The 23,974-nt window shown below is 49.0% G+C and overlaps 1 protein-coding gene across 1 annotated transcript; it reads left to right on the top strand.

Annotated features, from left to right (window-relative positions):
• The first annotated feature begins 3,018 nt into the window (after window positions 1-3,018).
• On the top strand, window positions 3,019-21,648 carry Xkr5 (XK related 5). The gene is made up of 7 exons (XM_052162520.1): window positions 3,019-3,168; window positions 5,310-5,493; window positions 11,603-11,787; window positions 13,116-13,325; window positions 14,708-14,877; window positions 16,544-16,655; window positions 19,944-21,648. The coding sequence occupies exons 1-7, from the start codon at window positions 3,111-3,113 to the stop codon at window positions 21,068-21,070; spliced, it is 2,046 nt and encodes a 681-aa protein (XP_052018480.1). The 5' UTR covers window positions 3,019-3,110; the 3' UTR covers window positions 21,071-21,648.
• Window positions 21,649-23,974: the final 2,326 nt, after the last annotated feature.

Here is a 23,974-nt window from a genome sequence, read left to right as displayed (position 1 = left end):
TTGGGACACTGCTGTCCAATGATCATCTCAAGATCTGCATTCTAGACACGGTGGAAATGGTAAAGACCCGCTACTATCTGATTCTGCTGTTCAGCTACTTTTCTCCCAGATCCCAAATGCTGAGGCATCTGTCAAAGCCATGGATGCAGGGGCCCAGGAGGATGACTGACAGTTCTAGGAAAATGACTAACAGTGCTAGATATAAAGGAACACCGGGAATGCCCAGCTTAAGTGTCAACCCTCCGAGTCTGCGAGCTGGCCCTGAAACACAAGGGTAAGAACCTGTCATACATGTGGCTGATTCACGGGCAGATTCTGCCTTCTCCCGCTTCCCAAGTTTTACCAGCACATAAAGAACACACTCATGCCTAAGGTGTTCCTAGCTTACAGGACAGTCTTCTCACAGAAAGGCCATGTTCATATCATACCAAGTGATCTCTCTCTCTCTCTCTCTCTCTCACACACACACACACACACACACACACACACACACACGTTACTAACTGGTGCTCTCTGGATAGATGACAACAAGCAAGTTGCCACTGCCCTTTCACCAAACCAAGTGAGTTACGACCAGATACTTAATGCCCACATTAGACATATAGGACCCAAGGAACCTTTCACATCCCTAGAATATCCGCCCTTATTTGTTGGTTAAGATCTCCACTGGCATCATCAGCCAGTGCTTGGGATGCTGGGCTTCCGCTCAGTAACTCTCTGAGTCCTGCTCGGGGCTGCCTCACAGATGAGATATAAATCGGGGTTCTGAAGATGGGGGATAAATCACACCCAGAAATACATCCTCACGGAATTGCATAAGCCTCTGGACAAATAGCAGGAGGTTTGCGTGCCAAGGCTTTACTCTGTGCGGCAGGTCCTCCCTTAAGGGTAGCCATGAGCATAGGAAAATCCTGTCCCATTAAAATAAGGCTATACTCGGGCCTTGAGTTATGACAATCACATGAGCATCGCGGAAGTCTCTTCTCCTTTCTGCTCTAGGCCCTGTGGGAACAATAAGGATTGTTCTTCTTCTACCTTCCCTTGCCGACACTTTCTTCCCCTGCCCCTTACAATGACAGTTAAGCCTCGGCACCAACTGAATGCACAGGAGAGGTGGAGATGCGGGATTTAAAGGGAACAGAGATGAGCGGATCCAGTGCCTGAGGGGTCAGCATGAGGACACACCCTGCTTGGGAGGCCTGAATCAGCAACCTTCAGTCTTACAAGCAGCCCTCTGGGAAACCAGGAGATGGGTGGCTAATTACAAGCAGTTCCTAGTACCTTCTGGGACCCATTTTAGTCCTGAGCATAGACACATCCTATGTGGAGGGAGTTCTACCAGCCCTGACGAAAGCTTCTCACACTGGAAAACCAGACTATTCTACAGAGAGGCCACCAGGCCATATCAGCCAGGGCCTGGGATTTATCAAGAGTATGGAAAATCTTGAGATTATAAGGGATCTCTCAACCCATCTGCCTTATCCTTGAGAGATTTCTCCAGTCATCTTGAAGGATAGAGAATACTGGCATTTCTCTGCTAATGCCATGTGGACCCTGCAGGGGAAATCTAAACCCACGTCAGGGTGATCTTTCTGATGTTGCAGCTGCTTTTGAGATATCCCTGCTCCTTGTAAGTAATGTGCCCTGCCCCCATGCTCCTGTTAGTGACCGCAGTAAATACTCATTGGGTCACCAAGCTGGACGTGGTGCAGCCATTGCTCGTTTCTGTCTGTCATGTTTTGTCTCCCAGGAAAAGTCTGTCTCACAACAGTCTCCCCTAAGTCAGGTTTAGAGACAAAGTGTCAATAGTCTAATGAAGGCCCCTCCCCTCCTACTATAGTGTACTGGTGAAAGGTAACAAATTAGCCAAGGAGGAAAAGTAACTGGATACAAGACATGAAGAAAATGAAGGCAGAGAGAAGGGAGGCTGGTGGGCACAGGAGGTGTGGCCATGAGCCAAACCCCTTTGCCACACAGCCCATCAAATAGAATAGAATCAGGTAGAATATCCCAGCTGGAATCCCTAACTGTGTCTCTCAGCTGACCCTTCTGTGATCTCCATTTATAGAATGCTGAACCTGGGGACACGCCCCTCCACCCTGGACACAGCACACGAGACAGACCAGAGAGGCAGCCCACGTCCTGGACCTCCACCTTACCTGCCTTGGACTTTGACATATGAAATATGGAATATGTTTTTGTCTCAACCACACACCTAGGAATCAGGGTGGGGAGGGTGGTGGGATGTTTTAAGGCTACTAATGTTGAGAAATGTATTGAGATGTTCCCCACCCGTCACTAATCATGAACAGCGTTTATTTCCAGTCCTAATTTAAGTATTCTTATTCCTTCACAAGAATTCTATTGGGCAGAATCGCTGTAGGCCTGATCTCTACCTAGCAATGTCCTGCCACGCCTGCTCAACGGTTATAAAACATTTTTTCCGCTGGGCACCGAGAATTCAGAACAATCTTTGTCTCCACATCCACGGCCACAATCCTACATAACCTCTGCCTCGTAACACATGTCAGGGTAATGCTTTCCCTGTCCCCCAGAAAGACGTCCTGTGGGCAGGTTTTCTTGTGGCTTTGGGGAATCTGAATTAACCCTCATGGATACCTAGGAGAAAGGTCTGAAAGCAAAGCGGCTGTTAAAGGTGGAGATGCCTTAGGTGCTTTTCCTTTCCCCTTTCTAGACTCAGAGTTGAAATATTCCAAAAGTCCCAATCAGCTATTCAAATTCCTCCTCCCATCTCTCTCTCTCTCTCTCTCTCTCTCTCTCTCTCTCTCTCACACACACACACACACACACACACACACACACACACACCACTCTGACTAGTACCCAGTGACTAGCCCATTTGGCCCCAGAACAAACCCGTTGTGTCTTACAGCCGTTAGGAGGCTGGGGCAGCATGCAAATCTGGCATAGACCGCAAGGCTGCCCCCTAAGAACCTGTCAGTTCCCCTACGCCCTGTCCCCGCCCTACTAGCGACTTGGTGACTGGCTGGGAGGAAAAGCCTCTTGTCTTGGGGCTCCAGGCCGGAAGCCTCCCCAACCCGGTCCCGGGCAGGGGAAGGGGCGGGACACAGGCAGCAGCAGCTCTGAAGATGCACGCGGGGCTCCTGGGGTTCTCTGCCCTGCTGCAGGCGGCCGAGCAAAGCGCGCGTGAGTGCGGCGCAGCCCGCGAGTGCTCACCCCTTCAATACCCTACTCCAACCCAGCGTGCGGGGCACGTCTGCCGCCGCTGCACCCCCTCCTCTGGCTGGCAGGCAGGCAGGCAGGCAGCAAACACTGCGCCGGTGCACGCAGTGTAGCTCCCCACTCCTAGCCTGCAGAGCACTCCCTGTGTGACCCCCTCACCATGCATGAATTCCTCCACCCAGGTAGACATCCCTCCATGCATGGATCCTCCCCATACACCAAACCCGGAGTCCTGAATGCCTTCCCGCTCCTCCCGCTGCTGCTCTGCAAAGAGCTGCGTGAGGAGACTACTTTGCAGCGCCAGCACTTGGTGAGGCGCCCTGGCTCCCTGGACACCCGGGCTCCGGGCTGGGGTGGTATGCGATCCGAGAGCTGGGAGAGGTGGAGGGGTGGGATCCCAAAGGGCACTGGTTCCCCTTTCGGGGTTGTGACACAGCAGAATGCTGGTTTGCTGGAGACCTGGGTCCCGCGGGTAGCGGAGGAGAAGCAAGATGGCTATGCTTTTCGCGCCTTTCTGGTTTGAACTTGTAACCCTTTCAGTGCTGGCGTAGAGTGCCTCCGCCCACTTCCGCCACTCTCCTGCAAGGCCCTGTCCCTGGGGAAACTCCACCATCCTGATCCACTAAGGTTCCGCGTCCCTTCTTGGACATGGTATCTCTGAAATAACCTCTAATTGACAGAATAATCCCTGCAGATTCCCGTCCCCAACGCCCACTCAGAATCCCAGGCTAGCATGTACACTTGATGCCTATAGAGCCCCTAGCTTTCTAACAGAAAAGGAATGAAGGTTTAGCAGGAAGCTTGTTAGTGCACTGAACAGAACCTGGGATTGAGAAAGGAATAGTGGCCGTTCTCTTCCCATTGCTGCTCGGTTCCGAGCTGAACCTCGGAGCAATGGGGTTTGCACCTGCTGATCCACGTTCCTTGCTCATACTAGAAAACTCAGGGCAATAGTAGTGTGAAAGGGTCCACTGATCCACGATCCTTGGTCTTACTAGAAAACTCGGGGCAACAGTGGTGTAAAAGCGTCCCTGAGTACCCTCCACTGCCCCCCTCAGAAATCAGTAATGCCCACACAGCTTCTTGCTGACATCCGGGCTTAGATAGCTGGGGCCTGGCCTGCCGGCATAAACGTCTAGTCCAAGCCAATGAAGAGGTTGAATGTAGTGAGGTCTAGACCCACCGAGGCTGCAAAATGAGTTGAAAGCTGGCCTGAGCAACTTAGCAGAACATTGTCTCGAAATAAAAAAGAAAGCAGACTCTGGGATAGTAGAGGCCTTGCCTAGCATAGGAACAGCCCTGAGTTCAATTCCTAGAAACACAAAAGAAAATTCAAAGCCAGTCTCACAGAGAACCGGCTATGACTAAAATTCCAGCACACGCAGCCCAGTTTGGCTGTAACAGTGTTGTGAAGATGAGGTCACTCTGTGTTGTTGGATCCTCCATCACTGGGTTTCCCCCCAGGTACTTAGCACTTGTCTGGTGTAACCCAACAAACAACACACACACCATTGTGCCTATCTTATTGCTAGCAGGCCCTTTTGGCTCCTTGCTAATGGTAAGGATGCTGTGCTGGTTATGTTGGTTTGGGACCTGGGTTCATTTGGGGTTTGGTTTTGTTTAGTTAAATGATGTGTTGGACAGAACAGACTTAGGGTAGATCACAGTTCTCGGGACTAAGAGGCAGGAGATACTGTGTGGGGCCTTCTGGAAAGACTCAGTTCATCAGGAGCCAGAACCTCTGTTGGAGCTTCATCAGACAAGACAGGCTGACCATGGTGAAACGGATTCGGAGGACTTGTTTTCCGTGGATACTTTTCTGTGAGCTTTGGGCTAGAGACAGGTCCCTAGTCCCTTGGCCCCTGACCCTGGACAGGCTAAGGCAGAGAAGTACCATTTCCAAAGGTACATGGGGTCTAAGAGAGAAGTTCTGAGTTGGTTAGAGGGCATATCCCTGGCACATTCTTGGAAGGACACCATGCTGTCTGTGGCAGAAAGGTTTTCAGGGTATCAGAGCACTGTAACATACAGAAGACGGTGGGTGTATATAAAGCAGTTGCGTAACTCTGTCATTTCAACACCCCTCATCTTGTCTCTTACCCCAGGTCTCTGCTCCATAGTTTACTACTTTGCCACAGGCCGTCTCCTCTGGGGGTGGCTGGCCCTTTCTGTCCTCCTGCCCGGCTTCTTGGTCCAGGCCCTGAGCTTTCTGTGGTTCCAAGCGGATGGGCATCAGGGTCACTGGTGGCTGGCAGTACTGCATCTTCTGCAGCTTGGCGTCTGGAAGCGGTAAGAGCGCCCACCTCCCTTCCATCTCAGGCAGTGGGAGAATTCCCCTATCCACACACACTCCGACCTTAAAGCCATGGAAGCTCAGGTCTACAGCCCTGTCTGGCGTTGGCATTCTGATGCAACTCTAAGGTCAGGGGCTCCTCCTCTCTGCACCAGTGACTTTTAAATGTTTTTGCTTGTCTTTAGCCAGATTCTATATCACTGTTGCTTCCTCCCTTTCATCAACCTCTGGATCCACATAAATCAGCTTAAAGTGCTTCATCCGACACCCACTACCTCAGTCCTTAGTCCAGGAAGGTGGCAGAGACTTAATTAGACAGTAACGCCCACGTGACGGCATTTGCTCTGTGCGTCTGTGGCAGGAAGAAGTGGGAGCCAGGGCCAGTGGTTTTGTGGTTGTTTTTCTTTTGTTTGTATAAAAGGTTGTCAGGTATGGACCTGGTGTAGGTGGCTTCTCTGTGCCCACGGGTGGCCCCAGAAGTAAAGGGTTATTGCTACCTGGAGATAGGAGGCTGCCCTTTAATAGACACAGCACATTTCCACATCCAGCTGCCCCGTAACCCTGGAGAGCTGAGAGGACTTTTATAAAGGGGAAAGAAATAAGGAGTCAGACAGGGGAAGCCTGCGACTCCAGTGCTTGCTAAGTCACAGAGAGTCAAGGTTCGAAGGGCATCCAAGGAGCGGTCGCCGAGTGCTGCTGTCTGTCCTGGGTGCTCGGGTCAGAGTAGAAAGTGCTTCTAGGGGGACATCAAGTGGCTGCCTCTTCTTCATGGTCTCCTCCAGCAGAGGCATCAAAAACATGTGTGTTGTAGCAGTTTATCCCACACTGACCCTTCCTGTCAGCTCTGTGCTCCCCCGAAACAACAGGGCTGGCACTGGCGGGGGGAGAAGTTGTCTCATAGAATTTGGGACCGCAACCTTCTTGGAGCAGGGCCTACTCTGCTCCCTGCTTCACCTGGCCTTGTATTAGGACCGAGGGCTCACTGATAGGTAGTTAGCTGTATGTGGTGAGACCGCAAAGACGATGGCATATCCAACTAGTAAAATAGTTTCAACATAAACAAGCATTTGATAGCTCAAAAGCAGAAATCAAAATAGCCTTTAGAAAGAAGCATCCTTAACTATTCACAGGTAAGTCTGCCTCTTGGGGCTCTCTCTGTAGAGACACTGGGGACCTTATAAGCCTTCAGGGAAGTGATGTCAGAAGCTGATTCAGATTGTGGTATTTGACAGTGAGCCCCTGGGGCTCTCAATAGCACCACTAAGTGGCAGCACGGTTTCTGGTACATATTTAAAAATTAAATATGGATAAATGAAAAGATAAGGGCAAATCAAAACTTGGGAGAAGCAAAAAGCCATGTATAGCTAATTTAGAAAAAACATTCAGGTGATTAAAAACTAATATATACTGCCTGGTGTGGTCACACAGCCTTTAATCCCAGCCTTTAAGATAAAAAGCCAGGCAGATCTCTGTGAGGTAGAGGCCAGCCTGTGCTACACAGTTAGCTCAAGCCACTCAGGAATCCATAATGAGACATACATGTCTCAAAATTATTATTATTACTAATATATATATTTATCAATCTATTATAATATAATGTATATATTTATTTATTTTCTAATAACATTTTATTTTTATATTTCTTTATTATATAATAATATAAGACAATGTGATAAATATATTAATTTATTATATAATTGATGATGATAACAACAACAACAACAATAATAATAATATGGTAGCTTGATCAATGGCTCAGGGATAAAGAGCACAAACTACTGTTAAGCTCCCATAAGATGGCCTCTAACTCCAGTTCCAGGTGATCTGATGCCCTCTGTTGGCCTTCAAAGGCTCACACATGCACGCACACGTGCGCACACGTGCGCACACGTGCACACACATACGCACACACACACACTCAAGCACACACATAAATAAAAATAAATCTGCACTTTTAAATCATTGCATAATTTTTAAAAGAGAGAATTGAGGGAACATAAGTGTAGATTTCCGGGAAGAGATAAAGTTACACTTCCAAAGAAAAAGCCAGATTGCGCAGGTGTTAAGACTAGACCAGCGTGTTAGCTCTCAGATTCCTGGCAGCCAGAAGAAGCACATCGGGCACCACACACACACACACACACACACACACAGTGTTGCGGAGATTGCTAATGAGCCCAACTACAGTCTACCTCCTCAACAGAAAGCACGGAAAGTGGAAAGTGGTGAATCCCTTTCTCGCTCTGCAAGTGTCTCTCACAAACAAAACCTGGAGACAAGCCATCTCTGCAGGTCACCTTCGCTTTGGTTTGGTTTGGTTTCACTGCAGTTTCCAAAAGCGCCTGAAGGGGGAGCCAGAACAGCTGCGTTTGTACAACCTCGAACTTTATAAAAATGAAACCCATTAACTGACTCCATAACGAAACGCAGACGGATGAACCAGCGACAGAAAAATCAATAAAACGCAAACCCCTTGAGGTGAAACCGCTTATAAAAAATGCAAGAGCCGAAGACAAAAATGGATTCTGGTTTTAATTCCAAACAACACAAACTATACCGTTGAGTCTACTGTTCAAGAGAACCTGGTGGTACTTACAACTCATTCTACACAGTGGCTGTTATATTTTTTTTCATCTGAGCACTTCGTCTCCACCCTAATGCTGCATGTGCTCGCACCTCTTTCTTTTTAAAAAGCCTGCACATCTGTTAGACATTCGTCCTGAGAGGAGGGGAGTTGAGAACGAACTTTACAGACGTGTAAGACCAGCTTGACACATAGGTGCAGGTTCAGTGTTTAAATACAGGTAAAAAGCACTTTGCCTGGTGGGTAGAGGGAGAAAGTCAACTCCCAAAAGCTGTCCTCTGACTGCCATTACACCATACCCACACACGAGTGTACGTACACACACACACACACATACATACAATGAAGTACAGCTGTACTAAACCCTTGCACTGCTGACCATCTCAACTCTAACCTCGCATTAATGTTAATGTTAAAATGTCTGACGGTAATGTTAAAAACATTAACAGAAGAATCACTTATTCCCTAAGCTGTGAGCCCAGGATAGACCATTCTGGTTGTGGTGGACGTGGGTGACTTTTTTTCTTAGCCTGCTAAGAGCTGAGAAACTTAACCCCAAAGGCCTGCCAGGTGTGGTGGCTGCACTTCCAGGTTTCCGCGTTGGCTTTATGGCATCTCGGATTCTTGGCCGTGGGCGACGTGGCTCGCATGGAGTATCTTGTGTATGCCATGAGTCGCTGCAGACACACCTAATTCAGTGTCTGAGACTAACCTGGGGACAGCTGAAAGCAGCAGTGTTGTCGGATGGGCGTGGAGCGAAGGAGCGTATTGGGCCTTATAAAGATGGTACCAGGAACAGTTGACACAAGCAGTCAGAAACCCAGGGCGGTGGAAAGGGATGGGGGCCTGAGGCACAGCATCCAGAAGAAAAAGGTGGGTGCCTTTCAGGACCCATAAACAAGTCCCTACAGCCCCCATGTCATTCCAAATCCCCAGGAAACCTACCCCCCCACACACTTACCCCCTCCCCGCCCCCACAGCTGCCTGCTAGTCCCAGCCTGAGTCCCTCCATCTCCCTGCCTGACCACAGCATTGCAATGCCACTCCAATGTCTCAACCCCAGCCATGGGCCCCATCCCAGCTCTTCAGTCCTATCCCGCTAATCTCTCATATCCCCACTCCCACCTCAGTTCACACCCACAGCTTTCCAGTTCTCTCCAGGACGCACTCACTGGTCACCTTGGCCTCTCCAAGGAGGAATCTGCTCCATACACATGGAAGGACTCATCTGATTCCCACATGGAACCACTCTGCCTCCTTGCTGTAGAGCACAGCCCCCTCCCCACGGGAGGATGCTGGGAGGTGAAGATCAAACCTTACCCCTGTGGGCCCCCAAAGCCCGCAGAGACCCCATGAGCAGCTGGTGTGGTTATTTGGGCTCCTGTGAAGAGTCTCCTAGGCGACTTTCACAAGATAAAACTTGTGGAAACTCAGACAAGAGCGTGTTCTGGCTTCTTTAAGTTTTGATTCTTGTTGCACACTGAGACGGTACCTAATCATGCCTAAGCTGATGTGACCCTGTGACCCTCCGCGCCCAGCCCAGACCTACAGGCTCCTGCTTTTCGCTGCCCCTCGCACAGTCCAGCAGCCTCTGGCTCCCTGCGTGCCTCTGCCTTGTGTCTACACTTGCCTTTGAGAACACCCTGTGCTTTTTCAGTCTTACTGCCCTAACCGCCAACCACTTGTTGGTGACTTTGTTTTCCTCGGGGTGACTAGTTGTGAAAGTTCTGCCTGGGGCGGAGGGGAGGGGGGGCAGTATCTATACGCCACCTCCTCTAGCCACTTCCTATCCACATGGCCATGCCATTTTCTTTTTAAAAAGCCAGCACATCTGTTAGACATTCATCCTGAGAGGAGGGGAGTTGAGAACGAACTTTACAGACGTGTAAGACCAGCTTGACACATAGGTGCAGGTTCAGTGTTTTGATGCAGGTAAAAAGCACTTTGCCTGGTGGGTAGAGGGAGAAAGTCAACTCCCAAAAGCTGTCCTCTGACTGCCATTACACCATACCCACACACGAGTGTACGTACACACACACATACAATGAAGTACAGCTGTACTAAACCCTTGCACTGCTGACCATCTCAACTCTAACCTCGCATTAATGTTAATGTTAAAATGTCTGACGGTAATGTTAAAAACATTAACAGAAGAATCACTTATTCCTAATTTATAACTATTTGCTTCTGTCCGTGAATCCTAATTTATAATCAAAAGCCCCAGATCATTCCAAGGTGTGAGGGAAGGCTCCACAGCTCCTCACGTTCCTCATTTAGGAAGAAAAAAAATTTGTATTCTTCCCCGTCAATCAAGCAGCTGCTGGCGGGTGTCTTTCTGTTACGTGTTAGCTTCGCCACTTCCAGGAGCATAAGCTCCATGTGTCAGAGCACCTATAAGCCCCTCTCCACCATGCTCTGCATGCGCCAGCATTACCAGCATTCACTCCTTCCTTCCTATACCCAACACCTCAGTAGTTACTGCTAAAGTATAGCATAGTACACTATAGTATAGTATAGTATAGTATAGTATAGTATAGTATAGTAAGAAAGTATAGCTTTCTTTCAGATTTTCATGTCTGCTGTGCACACATATACATATATATGTGTGTGTGTATATATATATATATCATGTATATATATGATACATGTGTGGGCATATGTACATGTAACATACACTGCATGTGCACATGGACCTGTGTAAACCTACACATATATGCCTATGTGTGCATATGCACTGTGTTTGCATATACTATACAAAGGCGTATATGTTTGCACACTTAATATACACATGTATATACATTTATACATGCATTCCACATGCATTCACTAAGACACAACATAAATGTATATACACATTTCCTATCTCAAACACAACATCCAATTTCAGTTTTCCAGAGAAAAAAACCAACTCATGGGCTGAAACAGAACTCTGGTGAGCTTCAGTAGGATCATATCAGCCCGTAGCTTCCCCCATCTTGTGCCACCCATCTGGGTGTCTTGCCAGCCTCCGGTGAGGATCCTAGACCCATTCTCCCCAGCTGTTCCTAGAGGGTTCAGGCTCAGGGTACTGGGAGTTCTAATCTCCAAGGAGGAAGGAGAAGGCTCCCTCATCTCTGTGCTCTGAAGAGATGATTACCCACAGTGCCTTGCAGCACATCTCTGTGGAAGGAGTTCATTTCCCTTCCACAAAGATCTGGGGTGAGGACACTGGTCAAGATTTCCTACAAGCTTCATCAGGCCCAGCCTTAGCTCTGCAATAACTTCAGCCTCTCCACCCCTGGCCCTTCCGACCTTGGGAAAAATCAACTACAGTGACAGCCTGCTGCACACTTAAAATTTGAACTGAAATAGGCAGCTTGGACTCCGAGCTTAGCAACAGCCTATCCGGTGGCCCCAGAGGACACAGTAGGTACAGAGAGGCCTGCCTGAGAACGCCTCATATCTCCACGTAAAAGATCGGTGTGGCAGCCAGAGTAGTCAGCTTCACTGCTACTGTGTCATTGTGCCTTTGCTCTCTGTAGGCACTGGGACTCTGTGGCAACGGCTCTGTGGAAGGAAAAAGAGACTCCCTGCTGGGAACAGCTGCCCCTACAGGAGGCTGACCTGTCAGCCCTGCGGCTCCTGGAGGCTCTGCTGCAGACAGGGCCCTACCTGCTGCTTCAGGTGTATGTGTTCCTAGCCTCTGACTTCACAGACGTTGTGCCAGGTGGGTGCCTTTCAGCATGGTCTCATGCCATCTGCTTCCAATGACAGGGACATGTGGCCGACCTTGTAGAACCTGGTGACCTCTCAAGATGTCTCCTATTTGGGAGGCTTAGGGAAACCCCAATTCTCTCTGACCCAAATGATTGCTATGGCTGGGTTTTGCCGGGATCATGAGTTCAGAGGGAGCTGGTTCTTGGGAGTAAAGTATCTAAAGCCAACCCATAAGCCAAAAATCGGGCAGAGTGCAGATAACCCTGAAAACCACCTGGGGCGGAAGACCACAAGTCCAGCTCCGGGGTCTACTCCTGCTGCAGCAGACCTGACTTCTGGAAGCCCCACAGAAAGCATAGCTCAGGCTCCTGCAGTTCCCAGCCAGGACTTCTCATTGCTTCGTCCCACTCCTCTTCCTCCCTCCTCCATCCTCCATCCTCCATCCTCCCTCCTCCTCTTCCTTTTTTATTTTATTTTATTTTATTTTATTTTATTTTATTTTATTTTATTTTATTTTATTTTATTTTATTTGAGACAGGGTTTCTCTGTATAGCTTTGGCTGTCCTGGAACTTACTGTGTAGACCAGGCTGGCCTCAAACTCAGAAATCCGCCTGCCTCTGCCTCCCAAGTACTGGGACTAAAGGCGTGCAGCACCACCGCCCAGCCCTCCTCTTCTTTTTCTCTCTTCCTCTCCTCTTCCCCTTTCCTTTGTTTTATTGTTTCGTTGATTTGGTTTGGTTTTTGAGACAGGGTCTCACTGTGTAACAGGCCTGGCTGTCTTGAAATGCATTTTGTAGACCAGGCTGGCCTTGAACTTAAAGAGATCCACCTGCCTCTGCCTCCTAAGTGCTGGAATTAAAGGTGTGTGCTGCCATGCCCAGTTCCTCTCCCCTCTGATTATTCAAACTTACACCAGAAGATCTAAGTTTAGCTGTGGTTGCATACTCCACCATTCCTTCATCAATCGCCTGCATGTGGGGAATACACACTTATAATAAACTGTGTCTAGGGTCCTGCAGGACACATATCCATTTCATTGTATTTAGACCAAGGCCTTAGAAACTCAGGGGCTGGGACATTTTTAAAGGGTATCCAGAGAGAGAGCATCTAGGGCACTAGGCAGACATTTCTAGCCTCCCTCGTTTCTATGGAAACATGTTCCTACACAGATGTTAAGTTACCCACCACCAAGGGAATTGGTCCATAGTATATCGCCATTGGGCTAGTTTTTGATAAGAAGTTGGATGCTCTCAGAAAGGAATTGGGGGCGAGGGGGCATCTGTGTGTGTGTGTGCTTCAGAGCCTGTAAGGGAGCTCTGTCTGTTCAATCCCCCCAGGAATCAGCGCCCTAGTCTCCTGGTCTTCACTATCCTGGGCTCTTGTGTCATACAACCGTTTCCTGGGCATCATGAAGTCTGGTCACCGTACCATGCTATGGGCTGCTCTCTTGTGTCAGCAGCTCTGGAGGATGGGCATGCTGGGTGCTCGTGTGCTAAGCCTGGTTCTGTTCTGCAGAGTTTACCGTGTCTGGGTTTTGGTGGTCGGAGGTAAGTGGGACTTCCGGTCTGTTCATAAAGTCTTAACAGTAACAATACATGATTCTTGGCCCCAGATCTGTGGCTGGCTGAGTCTTATAAAAACGGTAGAAGAGCAGGTCTCTGTGTTCCCAGGGGAGCTCAGCAGGTGGGGTGCACAGATGTGGCCACTCCCTTCAGCACAGTAACCTGGACTCACCGTTGTAATGACAGATTCAAGAAAGAGAAAGGAGAAATGCCCGATCCTCCTAAACCTAGAACAGCGGCAGCATGGCTTCTGCTATGCTCTGTCAGTCTAAGTTCTTGGCAGGCCTGACTCATGAACATAGAGGCCCAAAGCCTAGCTCCCACGAGTGTGCATCCAACGCAAGGGGTCGTAATTGAATATACCGCCACCACGGAAATGCCAGCTACATCTGGAACCACAGTCCTCAGAAGACTGTTGTAGATCACAAACCTTTCCCGTAGAAAGTCGATGCTCATAGACGTGAGGGTGTGGATCTCACTGCCCTGACTGCACAAGAGAGAGGTCCAGGTTCCAGCTGATCCTGGGCAAAGCTGTGAAGTATATATGATCCTGTTCAGAACCTCCATAAGCGCCCATTTACTTTGGTTCTTGAACCCTGTCTTTGTTTCACACAGGAAGGCTCTACCGAACCCCAGCTTTCTCAGAGCCAGCAGCACAGATATGAATGTGATGACCGAGAGTCTGTCTGGCCCTTCAGACTCCTGAATGGGGCCTGTGTGTCCTTGCCAAGGACAGCAGTGTCCTCTGGTCATCAGTGAATACACTCTGCAAGAAGGAACAGTGTACTCTTGTTTTAAAAGAACCAAGAACATTGAGAAATAGCTGGCCCATGTACCAAGAGCAAACATTTAATACAGTTATTGGCAGAAAAGAACATTATTTGGGGTGGGGGGAAGCTGTGTTTTTACGGAGAAATTAACTACATTTTATTAGTCATTTTAAAATTCAGCTTGTGATCCAGAATGAGGCTATTCATCTTAAAACATAAGACTAAAACTTGTAACTGGTCCACGCGGAGTTCTTTTTGGGTCTGGAGGGTTGGAGCTTGTAGAGCAACAGTGTAGAAAGAGTAGAGAGTTTTATAACTGCTTCCTTAAGTGCTTTCTGGAAGCAGAAGAGTATCCATCTGTATGTAAGGTCTTATGGGTGACACAGAAGCCCGTCTGTTTTCTCAGCTCCAAACTAGGTTAAAAGCCTCCTGTGAGGCTCAGAGAGATGAGGCTTGCAAAGATGGAACCAGCGGCTTGTCTGTGTCCCTCTGTTGTCTTCTGGATTTGGGGGTCTCCTCTGGGATGTTCAATTTCAATCTCACCCCCCCTTCCCATCTCCTCACTGAACACTGAATTCTACCCCTTACTCCCTCCAGGTGCTCACTGGCTAGTGATGACCTTCTGGCTCGTAGCCCAGCAGAGCGACATCGTCGAGAGCACCTGCCATTGGAGGCTGTTCAATCTGCTGGTGGGGGCCGTATTCATCCTCTGCTACATCAATTTCTGGGACAGCCCTTCCAGAAGCAGGATGGCCAGCTTCTACTTGGCAAGTAGCGATCGATGGTGGATTTCTTTAAGCTTGACTCTTACAGTGCCTGTCGCATGTTTGGTGGGAGGGGCACATATGGGTGTACATCTATTTAAAGAGGGGAATCAGCTCAGTGGGTAAGTAGTACTTTCCCATGCATGAAGATCTGAGTTCAAATCCCCAGCAACCAAATGCTTTTGACCTCAGCACTGGGGCAGACGCAGGCAGATCCCAAGACCTTACTAGCAAGCCTTGCCAAAACACTCAAGCTTCCAGTCGTGTGAGACACCCCGTCTCAGGCAATAAGGGAGAGCAATATCAGAAAGCAATATCAGAAATCTTCTACATGCCCGCACACACATGCGGTGCATGCAACACACACACACACACACACACACACACACACACAGAGCCTAAAGTAAAGAGAAGTTATAAACAGTGATTGCACACTTTGAAAAATCGCCTGACAGTCATCAGGAACTTCAGGTGCAGCCAACTCCACAGACTTCACTGGCAGATGCACTTGGGGACTTTTCCAAAGTGGAAGTTCCCAGGCCCTTCCCCTGAGATAGCTTCAGGCAGCATTGCCAGCCCACCTTTAACAACTGCACATGACCTCGCCTTTTTTTTTCCCAAAGGGTTGATTCATCTCAGCATGAATTCACACAGCCTAAAAAAGTATGTTAGAAACGAACTCAAGGCTCGTGTTGCAGCTCTTCGTAGCTATAGGGTCCTGGAGAAACAGAGAGCCTCTGAGGACAAAAGGCTGCCTCAGGAGGCTTGGAGGGATCTCCGGCAAAGCTACAGCGGAAGCATAGGGACCACAGAGCACTAGGCGGTCCATGCGGTGTTGCCAGGGAGACAGAGGCAGAGACTAGTGAAAGGAAAGGTAACATCTGCTCTGTAGCGATACAACTGAACTCTGTTTTATACCGAGGTGGTGGGAAAGTTTAGAAGAGAGAGGAGAGAGCAGAGGGGAGGGAGGGGAGGATGGGGGTTGGGTCTTAGAAATGGAAATGTGTAAGAAATCGAGGGAGGGTAGTTAGCGACTGTCCCATCTGGTGTGTTGACATCTCTGTGAATGGCAGGAGACGGGTCACTTGAGTTACAGAACAAGGTGCTGACAGGCTGGGACAGTGGCCTCCTTGAATGTTCGTATTTCAGAGATGTTCTCCAGCCCTTGAGGTGGGAGAGTTGTGAGGGTGGGGGTGGGAGATGGATTCAGCCCTGCAAACTTTCTGGTGTGCCCGCTGTCAGAGCGGGTGAGGGCCCCAGAGATCTCTCATCCAGTTTCCACCTAGAATGAGCAGCGCCCCCTCCTGGCAGCTGTTCCTCAGGCAGGAAGTTCAAGGGGCTGTGGTCTCACCGTGGGGATGTAGCCTTGCGTTGTTAGACGTGTGCCAGCATCTGTCAGCCGTCTTCGCGTGGACTGCATAGACACACTTGTGCCAAAGCAGTCATTCTCTCTGTATTCCTCTGTGTCTGTGACTCTGGATGGTTCCATGAACGACACCAGCAAACCTCCCTGGGTAGAAACATTTCCCATGGGGCCTCGCTCCTGCTTGGAGGAAGCTCCTTGGTTTGTGAACCCCAGCAGGTACCAGGGACAGGAGGGAAGAGGCGCAGGTAGCAGGACAACGACCTGTATGCCCCTAGGTACAGTGACTCTCTCTTGACCCCGTAGGTCATGCTGCTAGAGAACGCCATACTCTTACTACTGGCCACTGACTTTCTGCAGGGAACACCAAGGACCAGCCTGTGGACTGTGGTGGTGGTCTTGTCTGGATTTCTGATTGGTAAGACCTACTGAGCCTTCTTAGCCACACCGCTCTCCAACTTGTATTTTATTTTTTATTTTCATGTGTGTGCATGTAAGGTATATATGCATGGATGTGTGTATATTGGTATGCGTAGGAATGCTCATGTGTGATGTGTATGTAGATGCCCTTGCATGCGGAGGCCGGTAGCTGATGTCAGATGACTTCCTCAACCACTTCCCACTTACTGAGTCAGGGTTTTTCACTGAGTCCACGGCTCACTCATCCCTGATAATCTAGCATATAAGAAGAACAAGTGGTTTTTCTTATATGGGAGCCTCATATGGGCTGTTGCTAGGTAACCATTGGGGCGGAGCCTAGAGGAAATGCTAATAGGAAGAACAGGGAACAGCTTAGGGGCAGTGGGCAGGGGATGGGACCCATGCTGTGAGTAAGTGACCTGAGACTCTGAGCTTAGCTTTGTCTACCTGATGGTGGCCTCAAAGGAAGGTGGAAACAGCCACGTCTGTACCATAAACTGAGTAATAAGAGGCCAATTATTTCTCTCTCTCTCTCTCTCTCTTTTGTATAGAATAAGGTTTATTCAGGGCATGGGGAAAAGAGTTAAGAGGGTGGTAGAGGCAGAGAAAGGCAGAAAGAGAAAGGGAGGGAGGGAGAAAGGAAGGGGAAGAGAGGGGAGGGGAGAGGAGGGAAGGGGAGGGGAGAGGAGAGGAGAGGAGAGGAGAGGAGAGGAGGGCGCCCATGAGCACGTGGAGAGAGGGGGGGAAGGGGTGAGAGGACAGAGCAGGGGCAGGAAGGCAAGAGCAAGACGCCTAGTTCGAAGCAGCATGCTTGCAAGTGAATGGCGAGGTGTCCAGGCGAGAACTACTCTGTCTCCTACTAAGTAACCTATGTCCTATGATCTTCCTGTGGACAGGGGATTCCTTGGGATATGACGTGATAGTCTTCACAGCTCAGAAACCTAACCACTTCGTTCACCGGAGGTGTGACCCAGTCCAGTAAACATGGGAAGAATAAGTAAAATTTCCCTGTCATCTCTGAAGGGGCTGGGCGGTGCCATGATGCTCCACTGCCCAACAGCAGGTGGCGCTAGACACATCTCTGGCTCGCCTTTGGGCCCCCTGGGAATCCCCAGTAGGAAAGGGAGAGTATGTTAAACGACAGAACAGAAGCAACCAAACTGTGAATCAGTCCTTAAAACCGGGCATTATAGAAAATTATATTTAATGCATGTTTAAAATCACAGCATAGTACGTTATGGCCAGACATGGTGGCTCGTTTCAATAATGCCAGTGCTTCGGAGCCTGAGGCAAGAGCATTGCTGTGAGTTCCAAGCCATCATGGCCTACATAGTGAGTTTGTGGCAGGCCTGGGCTAAGAAGAAAAACCCTATTAATATATATATATATGTGTGTGTGTGTGACATATATATGTGTATGTGTGTGTGTAAAACATATATATACATGTACAATATATAAGAAGATATAATATATAAGAAGATATAAGGCTAAGAAGAAAAACCCTATTACTATATATAATGTATATAATGTATATATTTTATTTATATATATAAAAAATTTATATATATATATAAAAATAAAATTTACATATATATATACACACACCGGAGAAACAGCTCACAGGTAGAGTGCTTGCTTAGCACTCAAGAAGCCCTGGGTTCCATGCCCAACACTACTATAAATGAACCGTATAAGCCGAATATGAGGGTTCATGCATGCAATCCTAACACTTAGCTGAGACAGGAGGATGGACACAAGTTTGAGGCCAGCCTGGGCTATGCATCAAGGCTTTGTCTCAAGAAAACAAGTAATTTTTAAAAGAAAAATAATAGAGGCTGGAGAGATGTGTCAGTGGTGAAGAATACTGACTACTCTTCCAGAGGAGTCTTCCTGGGTCTTCCGGTGGTGGCTTACATGGGCCTGCAATTCTTGCTCCAGGGAAATTGATGGCCTCTTCAGAGCACCAGGCAGACCTGTGGTACACCGATAGACATGCAGGCAAAACACACACACACACACACACACACACACATAAAGTAGTATTTTTTTAAAAGAATTGTAGTTTCAAGAACACAGACTTGAGACAGTTCCTGCCCAAATCCTGGCTCCCTGTTTCCTTCTTTCATTGGACAAACGTGTACTGAGAGCCTGCTCCACCCCAGCCAGGAGCTACAGCCAAGAATCCAGCAGGTGGCAGGGTCCTACAGAAAATCAGCACAGCCAGAGCCTCTGGCCAGGCAGATCCTGCTGCCTAACGGGCGCCCTGGATGCATCGCGTAGTGTAGGGTAGCATTAGCTGGCTTGCTGGTCTTTCCTGGCCTTGGTGGGATTTGTTGGCCAAAGATGAGTGACTGCATATTGCTTGGGCTCCGTGAGAATCCAAGGCATAAGCTAGTATGTGAGCTGTGTGCAGCACGGAGAGGACTGCGGGACCTTGTTCCCACTTCCGATTTTACCACAAACCAGTGCCCTGCGCTGGGCCTTCTCTTGTCCCCAGAGACACTGAAGGCCTGGGGGCGCTGTCTTTGGGGCTCTTCCTAGGGTCTGTCATGGTGCCATCTCCTGGCGCCTTCAGTCCCCCTCCTCACACTTAGTTCAGATCTTCTCCGCGCATAATGAGCACCCTTAACACAGGCACTTTCTCCAGTGCGACAGGAAACTGGAAACAACGTGGGTGGCTTACTGGAATGCTCTGGTAAAGAGATTATTGCAGCAGTCAACACTTCTGATCGACATAAACGAAACTGACGACAATGTGATTAAGCTGTTTGTGCACAGAGGAAGTGTTGTTGTTGTTCGTGGAAATGCCCTGACACGGCTTCTGAGGAGCACGACTGACCTCTGCCTTGGGCTCTTGTTTTTGAGGCCGCTTTCTTACCTCCTGCCTCCCCCGGCTTTGGCATCCTTCCACACCGTGCGGGTGGTGGGATTCTGGGAGATCTCTACCAAGCCGCTGGTGCTCACGTGCATGCGCAAATCTGCCCGGGGTGCCCAGCGGTCAATGGAAGATGCCCTCCAGGAAGAAGGCTGAGAATCAAGAGGAGTGAAGCCATAGTGTACAGTTTCAAAACATTCATAGCTGGTAGATTCTGGGCCCTCATTAAAATCCTTACCCCTTACCCCTTAACAGTGTCAGTTCTGAAGTCTCAGAATCTTATTGTGGGTCATCGTTATATTGTTTCATACAAAGGAGCCGCGGAGCCTATCCCTCGCAGCGGGATGTTGGGTGTCCCAGAACATAACCTCAAGCTAGCCCTTTCGTTATTTTTGTTGTTTTCTGTTTCAGGGTGTGCATCGCTGGTTATTTATTACAGCCTACTGCACCCTAAATCCTCAGACATCCAGCAGAGGTTCATGAGGAAATGCTGTGGCCCCACCGAGGATAACAAAGCAGAATCAGCGCCTCCTCCCGAGGCCATGGTTCCCACAGGGGAGAGGCCAGACAGCTCGAGCTGGTGCCAAGAGGAAAGCTATGAGCTAACAAGTCTAGATAAGGCCCCCAGCCCAGAGCAGAGATCTGCGGAGGTGGGACAGGCGGAGCACAGATCTGGGGAGTACTCTGTCTTCAGCCACCACCACTGGCTGTTGCTGAAACTTGCTCTCAAGACAGGAAGTGTATCTAAGATCAACGCAGCCCTAGGAGGTGGCAGCGCTGGCTGCTCCTGTGCCCCTGTGTCGAGGTCGAGTCAACACTGTGATCTGCAGAGGAAACCCCTGTTTTCCCAGCAAGACCTCCCATCCTCTCCTTCTGACCCTTTGACCTTGGAGAAAGGGTCTGAGTACCAGGAGGCTCCAAAAGCAGAGATGGAATCACTGGAAACTTCAAGCTATATCTCCTTCGCCAGTGAGCTTGGAGACAATGCAGCAACCCAGAGGCCACCAGCTACACAGGAGGACAGCCCACAGGAGGACAGCCCGAAGAAGGCTGGGACCAAGGCTGACGTTGCAGCCCAGGGGAAGGAGACAGATGGACCCCTGCAGGGGAAGGAAGGACAGGAGAGCACGACACTGTATTTCAGTGCCACCATGGACAGGACTACATGCCACCAAAAAGGCAGCCCAGTAGCTCTGCGGACATCCCAGGAGGGGACTTTGGGAGAGAGCAGGCCTGTGCCGCCCGCTTTACCTCAGCCAGTCACTAAGCCCTTTCCTGTTACCATAGCCGACATTAGTCCCATTCCAGCCAGAAATGCCTGCCCCAGTGCGGGGCTCCCTGGAAGAGCCCCGGATAGGTCAGACTGTGAGGACTCGAAGGACGCTGCAAAGGGCCTGAGTATGCAGAGCGCATTGCCAACCGTGAGGCTGAAAGGCGCTGAAGGGCCCTGCTTCACATCTACCCCGAAGTCGGAGGCTATCCGAAGGGACCAAAGCTGCAGGGACAGGGTGATGCAGGAGATGACTTTTTTCATCTGACCCTAGCCATGGTGGTCAACACATCAGACTGGCCGCTCAGCATCATGGGAAGAGAAATCCCATCCATGATTGGAATGAAGGGACAGGATTGGATAATGTCTAACCCCACCCCACCTACGCATCACACGTGGCACTGATGCGCGGCAAAACTCATGGGCAATGGGGAGAGGCAAAGGGGCTTCCAGGGACCTTTCGGAGCTGCCTGAACCCTAGTGCTCCCTTCTCTGCTTCTAAAACATAATACAAAAGTAAAACTCCAGAGTCCAATTGCATCCTCAGTCCTTTATAATTAACCGTTCCTCGCATTGGATGGTTATTAATCACTTTTTTAAAATGCTTTTGGAACTGAAGAGGTGGCCCAGCAGTTAAGGGAATTGCCTACTCTTCCAGAGGACCCAGGTTCAATTAATTCCCACTACGTATTTGGCAACTCATGACCACCTGTAACTGAAGTCCTGGGAGATGACAGTCTCTTCTGGCCTCTGTGAACACTGCACACGTGTGATTCATAGTCATATATGCAGGCAAAATGCCTCTACACCTAATATTTTTTAAAATAAAAACATGTTTCCCAGATACATGAGTGTTAGTATCTTATTATCAGAGAACACAAACTCTTTCTGAATGTATATCGAAGCTATATGTTCATCAAAACCCTAACTGAAAATGTGGGCGACATTTTGAGTTCAGATCCCTTTGGCAGAACCTAAGCAACATCTAGGGTCAGAGGTTGGTTGGTTGGTTCAGTTTGGTTGTTTTAAGATGGAATCTTGATCTCTGCCATCTAGATATCCTTCCTGCAAACCAGCCCGTGGCTCCTTGTCAGCTTTATAACCAATTAACTTCATTTCCACGCTTCGCTTTTTACTTCCGTTCCATGTGTGACAAAACCATCAACAATGTCACTTTCTCAGATGCTCTTCCCCTGAAGGCATCCTTTGTTGGTAGGTTATCGCCATCATTTCCCCGGAGTTTTCCTTCCCGACTAGTTAAGGAAGTCTAATCACAAACCACTGGGAAGCATGTGGTAGAGTGAGTGGTTTGCCCTCTCCGGACACCTCTAGGTTCAGAGGCAGCCAGCGGGCCTGAATCAGTGTGGATCAGCCTTAGGTAGCGAGGGAGGCATACAGTGTCTGCAACTTTGTGCTTCTGGGCCATCAGCATCCTTGATGCAAGCACACGAGCCAATCAGAGATGGCAGGAGGGTGCTATGGCACATGCATAATCAAGACAGGAAGTAAGGAGTTTGCTACAGCTGTGTGTGGAATCAGCACATTATAATCACTGTGGCTCCATAGGGCCAGCTACTGCTCTACCTGGGCTTGCCACCTCTAGTCGGAGAGGATCAGTGTGGGCATCTTTCTGCTGCTAACAGACCCTACCTACTTCACATCTTTCCTGCAGCACTACCTTGTTTTCCCAAGCCTGACCTGGGCTGTACTTCACGCTGCTTTACCTACACTCTAGGCTCCCACTGACGCAGACACACATTTACATGCATATTCATTCTCTCTCTCTCTCTCTCTCTCTCTCTCTCTCTCTCTCTCTCTCTCTCTCTCTCTCTCACACACACACACACACACACACGCGCGCGCGCGCGCGCGCGCGCGCTAAAGCTCATTAAGGTGCCGTCTTGCCTTTAAGTGCTAACTCCAAGGTCCAGCACAGGAGGACAATACAGAAGGATGAACTAACCACTCCTCGTAAATGCCATTACAGAATGCAGCTTCTGTTCGTACCCTAGTGAACAGGAACCCCGTGTTACCAGGAAAGTAGGGGGGGGGCAGAGAGAGGAGACAAGAAATGGAGGAAAAGAGAATTTGTTCTTTTCTTTGCGAACTTCTCGTCTTAGTCAGGGTTTCTATTCCTACACAAACATCATGACCAAGAAGCAAGTTGGGGAGGAAAGGGTTTATTGAGCTTACACTTCCACGTTGCAGTTCATCACTAAAGGAAGTCAGGACTGGAACTCAAGCAGGTCAAGAAGCAGGAGCTGATGCAGAGGCCATGGAGGGATGTTTCTTACTGGCTTGCTTTCCCTGGCTTGCTCAGCCTGCTCTCTTATAGAACCCAAGAGCACCAGCCCAAAGGTGGAACCACCCACAAGGGGCCCTCACCACTTGATCACTAATTGAGAAAGTGCCCCACAGCTGGATCTCATGGAGGCACTTCCCCAACTGAAACTCCTTTCTCTGTGATAACTCCAACCTGTGTCAAGTTGACACACAAAACCAGCCAGTACAATTGACCCCTTGTCAACTTGACACACAAACACATTATTAAGCCTCAACCCTTACTTTCTTATTCATCCCCAAGATCTAAATTACTTTAAAAGTCCCACAGTCTTTACATATTAAAAGTTCCATCACCTTAAAATATCCAATATCTTTAAAATTCAAAGTCTTTTAAAAATTCAAAGTCTCTCAACTGGGCTCCACTAAAATACTTTCTTCCTTCAAGAGGGAAATATATCAGGGCACAGTCACAACCAAAAGCAAAACTCAAACTCCAATAGTTCAATGTCTGGGATCCAACTCACGATCTTCTGGGCTCCTCCAAGGGCTTGGGTCACTTCTTCAGCTCTGCCCTTTGTAGCACACAGCTTGTCTTCTAGGCTCCAGCTGCCTGTACTCCACTGCTGCTGCTGTTCTTGGTGGTCATCGCATGGTACTGGCATCTCCAAAACGCTGCTATCTTCCACTGTAATTAGGCTTCACCAATAGCCTCTCATAGGCTCTCTTCATGGTGACAAGCCTCTGCTCCTATACATGACCTCCTCAAGTCCTAGACCATCAATTGCAACTGAGGCTGCACCTTCACCAATGGCCTTCCGTGGCCTCTCACTGTGCCAAGAGCTTCAGCTGCTCTTCATGACCCCTTCATGCCTTCAAAACCAGTACCATC

This window comes from Apodemus sylvaticus, chromosome 18, assembly GCF_947179515.1.
Source record: "Apodemus sylvaticus chromosome 18, mApoSyl1.1, whole genome shotgun sequence".
Classification (NCBI taxonomy): Eukaryota; Metazoa; Chordata; class Mammalia; order Rodentia; family Muridae; genus Apodemus; species Apodemus sylvaticus.
The sequence above is the reverse complement of the archived record's forward strand: the minus strand, read 5'-3'. Positions and strand labels throughout refer to the sequence as shown.

Excerpts from the sequence above, each read along its gene's own strand:
- Xkr5 (XM_052162520.1), top strand. The coding sequence starts at position 3,111 with ATGCACGCGGGGCTCCTGGGGTTCTCTGCCCTGCTGCAGGCGGCCGAG. Across the intron at positions 3,169-5,309 it reads GGCGGCCGAGCAAAGCGCGC|GTCTCTGCTCCATAGTTTAC; the intron begins GTGAGTGCGGCG and ends CTCTTACCCCAG. Across the intron at positions 16,656-19,943 it reads CTTGTCTGGATTTCTGATTG|GGTGTGCATCGCTGGTTATT; the intron begins GTAAGACCTACT and ends TTTCTGTTTCAG.